The sequence below is a fragment of the Lynx rufus genome, unplaced genomic scaffold (assembly GCF_022079265.1).
Source record: "Lynx rufus isolate CCGP_SWC_20201006 ecotype Redwood Valley unplaced genomic scaffold, mLynRuf1.p SCAF_13, whole genome shotgun sequence".
NCBI lineage: Eukaryota > Metazoa > Chordata > Mammalia > Carnivora > Felidae > Lynx > Lynx rufus.
This window is the reverse complement of record NW_025814827.1, coordinates 9,953,726-9,962,592: the sequence shown is the minus strand read 5'-3', so window position 1 is coordinate 9,962,592 and position 8,867 is coordinate 9,953,726. Positions and strand designations below refer to the sequence as shown.

The window sequence follows — 8,867 nt, the reverse complement described above, 5'->3', positions numbered from 1 at the left end:
CACAAGCCAGGGAGAGGCAAAGCGTCCCGTTTGCATCCAAGTCTCAGTGTGTCCACCGAGTCTTCGCGCCGCTCGCCCGTGGTTTGTGTAACTCGCGTGTGTGTGCGCGCGCGCGAGGGGGTGTGCTCCCTCGCATCCGTGCCCGCGGCGCGACGCGGGCTTGAAAGCGGGCCGTGGGCGCTGTCAGGCTCGGGGCGGGGGTGCCGGGGCGAGCGTGGGGCGGGAGCCCGAGCTCGGCCCGCCCCGGGAGCCGGCCCTTCGGAGCCTCGGGCCCTGCAATGGGACGTGTTCTCCTTTAAGAGTTAAGAAACTTGAAACCTTGTTTGCGCAACAATCAGCGCCGCGGAGCCGCCAAAGTGTCTAGACTGGCATATGATGGGAGGCAGCCAATGACTCCGCGGCGCTCCTCCGGGGGCCCTCAGTGTGCGTTTGAGGAGAACAAAAAAGAGAGAGAGCCGAGCGGGGGAGCGAGCGAGGGAGCCGAGCCGAGAGAAAGAGCCGCCGGGCGCTGCCTCGCCAGACCTCGCAGGGACCGCGGGGCCACCGGGAGGCACTTTTTGTGGAGGGGGGAGGGGGACGACCTCTGCAGCCGCGGCGCCCCGGGCGTCCGAGCGCAGCGTGGGGCGGGCTGCGACCTCTGCCTCGGTGGATTGCATTTTTAATTAAGGATTCCCAACAGCTCTTTGGGATTTTTACAGTTTCCACTCATGTGTTGACACCCGCGTTCAGGAGAAACTTGCTCCAAGTGCATCTAGCGCCTGGGACCTGAGACGGAGTTGGCTTTTCGTGCATGCAATTCCAGGATTTTGGTTTTGTTTGGGCTTTCTTTTTCTTTCTTCCCCCCCCCCCCCTTCTTTTGCAGGGAGTAAGAAGGAAGCTGAAGGTATCAACAAGCCGGCCTTTCGGATCCTGCAGAAAAAGCCCATGTAGTTAAGCGTTTGGGTTTTAAAGGCAGGGCTGCCCGGACACATCTGGGGGGTTCGGCGGGAGCGCTTTGTGCTCATGGACCAGTCGCGCAACTTTTGAAGGCTCGCCGGCCCATGCGGGGTGTTCCTGGCGGAGGGCAGCCTGCAGTCCCCCTCCAGCGCCGGGGCTGGAGTTGCTGAGTAGCCCGGCCGCCGGGGTCCATGTAGCCGCTGGCCCGGCGCGGACTGCGGCTCGGCGCGCGCGTGTTCCCCGCCGTCCCGGCCCGGCGAGCTCCCTCATGTTGCAGCCCTGCGGCGCCCCTTCGACGACAGGCTGTGCGCGACCTGCACGGCGCCCGGCGGCGGAGCTTCATGTGGGGCTGCGGCCCGCGCAGCCGGCGCCTCGCTGACGGAACGGACCCCCGGTAACCGGAGACTGCCTCCCCCCCACCCCCGGCGCCAAAGGATATCGTATGTTCAGGTCCAAACGCTCGGGGCTGGTGCGGCGACTTTGGCGAAGTCGTGTGGTCCCCGACCGGGAGGAAGGAGGCGGCGGCGGCGGCGGCGGCGACGAGGATGGGAGCTTGGGCAGCCGAGCTGAGCCGGCCCCGCGGGCACGAGAAGGCGGAGGCTGCGGCCGCTCCGAAGTCCGCCCGGTAGCCCCGCGGCGGCCCCGGGACGCGGTGGGACAGCGAGGCGCCCAGGGCGCGGGGAGGCGCCGGCGCGCAGGGGGCCCCCCGAGGCCCATGTCGGAGCTGGGGGCCGGCGCTGGGGGCTCCCCTCTGGACGCGGCGGAGCCGGGAGGCCCGGGCTGGCTGCCCGAAAGTGACTGCGAGACTGTGACTTGCTGTCTCTTCTCGGAGCGGGACGCCGCGGGCGCGCCGCGGGACGCCGGCGACCCCCTGGCCGGGGCGGCCCTGGAGGCGGCGGGCGGCGGGCGGAGTCGCGAAGCCCGCTCGCGGCTGCTGCTGCTCGAGCAGGAACTCAAGACGGTCACGTACTCGCTGCTGAAGCGGCTCAAGGAGCGTTCGCTGGACACGCTGCTGGAGGCGGTGGAGTCCCGCGGCGGCGTGCCGGGCGGCTGCGTGCTGGTGCCGCGCGCCGACCTTCGCCTGGGCGGCCAGCCTGCGCCGCCGCAGCTGCTGCTCGGCCGCCTCTTCCGCTGGCCCGACCTGCAGCACGCCGTGGAGCTGAAGCCCCTGTGCGGCTGCCACAGCTTCGCCGCCGCCGCCGACGGCCCCACCGTGTGCTGCAACCCCTACCACTTCAGCCGGCTCTGCGGGCCAGGTGAGCGCGCGCGCCGGCCGGGAGCGTTGGGGGGGGGGTTCCCCTCCCCGCCTCCTTCCGCGGCCCTTCGGTCCGCGACACCGCGGGCGGGGGGAGCTGGGGCTGCAACCCCGGGTGCCCCTGGTGCGTGGGAGCCCGCGGTGGAAGCTCCTCACCCTGGCGGGACGGCCGGGAAGTGGGTATCGGGGCACACGTGTCAAATGGCACCTTCTTTTTACGGCTCCGGCAGACTTAAAAGGCTGTGCATTGGAGTTTTCTCAGTGCAGCCTCAGGGACCTAACTTACGCTGTAGCTTCATAGACAGTGAAAGAGAAGGGCAGGCCTGACGGAAGCCCGACACAGAGTCGTTCGCCCCCCTCCCGGTTTATCCCAGTCTATTTATACCTAACGCGATACTTTCCTATATCCAGGTGGATACAAGTTGGGAAACGGGGTGTAGAGATCATTCACGGCCAGAGTCACCGCTGTTCATAAATTGTCACACTTGTTCCTTTGTATACTCTGGAGCAAAGCTCCTCTCTCAAAGTGGAGACCACCTTCTTGCCTGACTGTTCCCAGCATCCCTTGGGTGTCAGCTATCAGGGCACGCCATGGTCATCATTGTCAATTCTATGTCCAGTTTTTCTAGAGGGTCCTGGAGGTGTCTGGAGGAGGAGGCGAGAAGGCCAGATATTTTATTTACCTCTGGGAACTGCCTCCCTTCTTTGTTCTCTTCCTGGGATTTCCCACACACACCCACCCCCAGCACTGCTTACCTGAGCAGGCCCTGGATTCTGGAACAGAGGTGAGGACAGGTGGAGGCTTCTGGCAGGCCAGAAGCTTGCAGTTCCCCTGTTCTGACCTCTGCTCTGCAGGGCTTGCACATTTCTGCCTGTAGCATCTTAGGGGTGTATGCATCTTAGGTGGCTTTGGCGGCCCTGTGGGGGTGAGACCTGCTGGAAGAATAAAGGCTCTTGGGCCTGGAAGGGCTCTGAGCTCCTCCAGTCTGTCCCCTCTGGAGAGTCTGCACCCAGCCTGGGGGCACAGAGGGTCAGATCACAGATCTTCTGATACCTAGTGTGGAAGGGGAGGGTGGGCCCAGGATTTGTCCCAGATGTCTTATTCGGTGCAGTGTAGTGGCTGGAGGGGAAAGGAATGTGCTTCAGTGGTGGTTCCTGAAGACAGCACTGATGGGGGGTAGGTGGGGAGAGGCAGCATTCATCTGGTCGCCCTGGTCCCCACGTGGTCACTCCAGGCCTGATTCAAGGGCTTTGGGCAGTCCCTGACCTGTGACCTGTGGTAGGCTTTCTGTGTCCCTTGTTCCTCTTCCAGACAGCTTCTCCTGGAAGTGGCTTCCTCCCCTCTGCCACCCTGTCTCCTCCCTAACTCTGGGGCCCAGGTCCCCATTTGTGGTTACCCTGTCCCTCATCATTTTTATTTAGTGGGAGATAATTGGTGGGGCTCACTGTGTGCTTTTTAGCAGGCTCTGGCAGGTATTTTCTCTCTTACCAGGTCAGTTTGCCAGTGACTGTTGAGCACTTGCTCTGTGCCAGGCACCGTACTGGGTGCTAGAGTGGGGAAAGCGGAAATAGGAGTACGACCCATGCCCTTAAGAAACATAATCTGGGCAGGGAGATGGGGCAGAGATGGGGGAAGAAGGGCCAGGTCAGTGGGTCTGAACTATCAGAGCGCTGTGGGGTGTGCAGGTAACAGGATCCCCTCCAGGAGCTCCATAGCTCTGTTTGGAGACCACCTTGGAGGATGGGTTGGGGAGGTGGGCATGGAGGAGGAGGGGAGGGCCAGCCGAGAGTCAAGGTGCCAGGCAAGCTCAGGTGTGTGAGCCGGAAGGGATGGCATGGAAATGTTGGAGCAACAGACAGGCCCCCTCCCCTCACCCTGTTTCTACACCTTGGATTAGAAGTCACCTTAGGGGGTGGTTTGAGCCTCACAGACTGCCAGGTACAGGTTGGGGGGCAGTTTTTCCCCTGCAGTGGAAGTTCTTCACCACAGACCTGGTCCTAGGCTCTCTAGTAAGGATAGTTTGACCTTGGGTGAATAACCTCTCCTCACAGTCTCCTTGTGAGTGGAATGGGGGTGGCTCTAGAACACTCTCCACATCTCATTCTAGACTGAGCATTGTTGGCACTTGACTCCCTTTCTCCCTTTCTCCTCCCAAAAGGAGGCACTGGTGCAGGGGCTGTGTCTCTTGCCTGTTTGCCAGCCCTCCCCCTCCTTCCCCCATTCAAGCCACCCTGGGGGCAGTTGGGGGGGACCCATGGTCTGGGAAGAGTGTTCAGTAGGCGCCAGGTTGACCCTGTTGCCTCATCCCCTGCCTGGTGGCTTGGGCCGCTGGGACCGAGAACTGGGGAGCCCTTTGCTGCCCACCCCACCCCTGCTGCCTGGCCGCCAGCCTGGCTCCTGAAGCTGGGCGGGTGCATAGCTGGAGCTCAGCCGTGCGCATCCTGATAAGGAGACTGCTCCTTCCAGGGCTCTGGGGGAAGAGGGCTGGGGCACTGGGGCAGACAAGACAGACACACTCATGGATAGCAGGCACATAGCTGGAGAGTATACCGGAATACCCAGCAGGCCAACTGAGGGGCACCAGTGCCCACCTGATCCCCACAGGGAGCCCAAGTGACAGGAGGCCCCTTTCTGGGCAGTGCTGACCCCTGCTGCTCAGGGCAAACCGTGCTCCCATCCATCAACTTGCTTTGGGACATTGGGGCTAGTTCCCCTTCCCATGGGTAAAGTGAGGAGGTGGACAGAATCCCTAGGGTCTGATATGGGCGGATTCCAGGTGACACAGGCCTGCCTCCCCTGCCCTGCCCTCTCCCCCATGCTTGTCTCAGAAAGTGGGGGTCTTCCCTCTGTGCCCGGCCCTGCCCTGCACCTTCGACCCCTTGGGAGTCAGACCCCAGCTCTCCTTCCCTCTTGTGTGTCTTTCTGTCCTGGGAAAAGCCAGTTCGCTGAGCTCGGTGCCTATGTGGACGGAAATGTGGAGAAATACTTTAATCACAGTTTAACCTGTGTTTATACAGCTCCTTTCTCCTGAAAGTATCCATTAACTTTGGAATAAATCTCCTGCTCTTTGCTTCACTACTTTTTTTTTTTTTCTGTAATTATATTCAGTAAATTACTATTATCCAAATTGCGCCAGGGAAAGAGACAGAGCGAGAGAGAACTTCTAAACGACTGGAGGAGGCCGCCTAGGAAAACACAGGGTTCCCAGGCCAGGACTATAGGAATTAGAATGGGCTAAAAAGTTTTCCTTTTATTTGGCCTGGCATTATCCCTTTGAAATGAGATCAATTTCAAGTTGGGCTTCCAAGCCCCTGCCCCGCCCCTCTGGCGGCCCCTCGGCCCGCCCGCCCTGCTCCTCGGAGCTCCTCCTTGGAGGTGAGGAAGGGGTGATAATGTGCAGTTTGCCTCTTGCTGGCGCCAGCCGGCCGCGCTGTTTATCTGGCTGCCGGGGGAATCTGGGCAATTAGGCTCAGCCGGCCTTAAAGCGCCAGGAGCTCCTTTTCTGAGGCTCCCGTCCCGGGCTTGAGGTTGAGCCTTCAGGTTCTGGGGGTGGAGGGGAGGGCACTCGGGAGGCCCCCTCCCCACCCACAGCCACCCCCTGCGGAAGGTGGCAACCGGGAGGCCCAGGGAGGCAAGTGGATCCTTTCCTAAGGGAGATGATGGGCTCAAAGGGGGGTGGGGGTGGAAGGCATTATCCCAAACTGAAACCTTACCAGGCACTGGGAGAGGCTGGGAGCTCTTCTGGCTTTAGAATTAGGGTCCAGATCCCGAAAGGCTAAGTATCACCCCCCTCCACCCACTAGGGGGCTAACCAGAGGCACGTTTGGGCCGAGCTGAGCTGGGCACTAACCTTCTGGTACACTTGGCCCCTGGCTGACTGCTCTTACTTCTGAAGGAAGTTGGAGGAGATTCCTGAAGTTGATGCCTGAGGCTGGATGTCTGAGGGGGCTGGAGTGTCTGATGTCTGTCTGTCTGTCTGTCTGTCTCTCTCATGTCCATTGCTTTCAGAGGAGCCTGCAGGGCTCTGGGGGGGGGCTCTCCCCTTCAAGTTTAGAGCATCTAAGTTTATTACTGAAAAATCAACACAACTTTGGCACTCACTCATCAGGTAGCTTCTCGGAGGGGAGCGGAGAGAGGGCCTGGAGGCAGCCCACACTTCCTCTTCTGTCCTTTTGTCTCGCGTACTGAGTAGTCCACCTGAGTTAATGACCTAGGGCTCCACTCTCCCAGATCCGTGGGGCCTGGAAGTGTGGGAGTGAAGCAGAGGGGCCGGTTAAAGGTTACCCAGTACTGTTCATAGCAGCATTATTCCTAAAAGTCAGAAAACAGAAATAGCCCTAATGTCTATTAGCTGATGAATGGGTAACCAAATGTGGTATATCCATCCAATGGAGTATCATTCGGCCATAAAGAAGAATGCAGCTATTGAACGGATGAGCCTTAAAAGCATTATGCTGGGTGAAAGAAGCCCCCCACAAAGAGCCTCCTACTATGTGAGTCTGTGTGAAATGCCCAGAATAGGCAAACCCACGGGCACTGAGAGTAGATTTGTGGTTGCCCACGGGTTGAGGGCATAGGGACCGACTGCTAACGGAACAGGGCTTCTTTGGGGTGATGAAAATGTCCAGTAATTGTATTGTGGTGATGGTCTCACAACTCTGAATATACTAAAAAGCACTGAATTCAACACTTTCAAAGAGTGAATCTTAGGGTAGGTGAGCAGAAGAACTCAGGTGTTCAAAAAAGGTAACCGGGTGTTGGTTCCCGCCTGGCCTGGCCCTTTGTTGAGCTGAAGTAAAATAACATCTTGTGCCTTCCTCTGTGGCCTACCTGGCCGGACCTCGGGTGCCCCATCCGTTGAAAGCAGCAGCTGACCTGGGTGACCGCCTGACATTATAAATCCCCGTGTCTCGTGGCGGAGTCTGTGGCCTTCATACTTTTGAACTTGCCCAGGATGGAATGTAGCGTTCAGCTTCCAGCCTCTAAAGTTGTTAAACAGTTCTGTGCAAACTGTTCTGCTGGAGCACGTGGGGGCCTGGTCAGGTCCCTCCCCAAAGCTTTGCAGTGCTTCCCTCGCTGGTGAGATGGACGTTCCAAGTTTGTAGATTCGCTTTGTGCCTCATTCACATCAGGACACACCCAGCCTGCGTGTGGCCATGGGTGGTGGCTGTCTCAGGCAGCTCCTTCAAGAGGGGACTTCAGTAGCCCTTCTCCCCTGTATTTTCAGCTTTGGGCTCCAGGTAAGCAGCCCCTGGGTGAAATCCTGGGGTTGATTACAGTGGCTTGACTCCAGCCTCCACGGCCCATTGCTGGCAGGTTTCACTTTCGGGGGACAGATCTGGGAGGGCAGCTGTCCGGAGCACCCCCCCCCCCCACCTCCCCACCATGTGTGGCCTGAGCCTTAGCCGATCAGATTTTTGCAAAAGGAGCCCTGACCCAGGAATTGCAGGCCTTCTGATAAGTTGAGTGGGGTGGTGGGAAGGGCATGAGGCTGGGGATCAGGAGACCTGGCTTCTGGTCCTGACTTTGGCTCTACGACCAGTTCAGCATGTGGCACTGAGGGAGCCGCTCCCACTGTCCAGGCCTCAGTGGTCACTGTACAGTGGGAGCGCCAGCCTCAACTGTCTTTCTTGGTAAAGCTGTAGCCCCGCTTGTGTACTGCTTCGTGTCCTGAAGCAAGCTGGTCCTCACTGAGTCTGGTCTCCAGCCCCTCCAAGGCCTGCGCCAGTGGGTTTGACGTGGGTCCTACTGAAGGCAGATAGTTCCCTTCCTCGAGTCTGGCTTGGCATCTCCTTGGGGTCACCCCTTTGGCCTTCTAGGTCCTCTTTCTCCACACCTTTGTCTACACGGCCCGAACTTTGCCATTATCCTCGTCACCATCATGAGGATAATGACTTTAGATGTTTACTGAGCCCTCTCTGTGCCCGTGACGTGCTGGACCTCGCTGGGGTGAGGCGGTGTGATACGGGGTGCCTCTTGTTGCTGCCTGTGTCATTGGGATGTAGAGCCAAGTCGGGCCCGGGCCCAAATTCCAGTTCCATCATGATTGGCTGGGGGACACTGGGCAAGTCAGTCTTCACATCTGTAAAATGGGAATAATAATGGCCATCTTATTTACTTTGGAGAAAGGACAAAATAAGAATAGGTACCCATGAGTATGATTAACCACTCTGTACCTAAGACCCAGAAGAATGAAAGACAATAAATGAAATAGAAAATGCCCTGCATGGAGAAGAAACAGGGTAGGCATTCAGCGCATGTTTGCTTCTGTCCCCAGTGGCTATTCTGTGATTCACTTTTCCTTCTCTCAAACTCCTGTCCACAAAAGATTCCCTGTTTCTAGACCTCAGAGCCCTCACTTTGTTGAAGTAATTTCAGGCTGGAAATGCTGGGGTGGGGAAGAAGTCAAGCTGCATTGGGTGTACAGAGCAAAAAACAAATGCTCCTACAGCTAATTGTGCCTTATTATCATTGCGAAAAACACTTATTACCCCTTGTGTCATTACTGATACCTGCCTAATAATAGTTATTACCACTTTACTACCACCGAGAGTTTGTTTTAGTTTGCGATTTGATGGTGTTTAGTTTCATTTAGGGAAAATGAAGGGTCATTTCATTCATGCAAATTGTTACTTAGTTTAGCAAATTGTTACTTCCCCTAAAGCAAGAGGCTAA

At 58.1% G+C, this 8,867-nt stretch overlaps 1 protein-coding gene across 1 annotated transcript in view; it reads left to right on the top strand.

Moving 5' to 3' along the window:
• Positions 1 to 1,378: 1,378 nt before the first annotated feature.
• Positions 1,379 to 8,867, top strand: part of SMAD6 (SMAD family member 6) — a 75,100-nt gene continuing 67,611 nt past the window's right edge. Inside the window, exon 1 of the mRNA XM_047074438.1 lies at positions 1,379 to 2,192. Coding sequence (XP_046930394.1) covers positions 1,379 to 2,192 — 814 coding nt within the window. The remainder of the gene's footprint in view (positions 2,193 to 8,867) is intronic.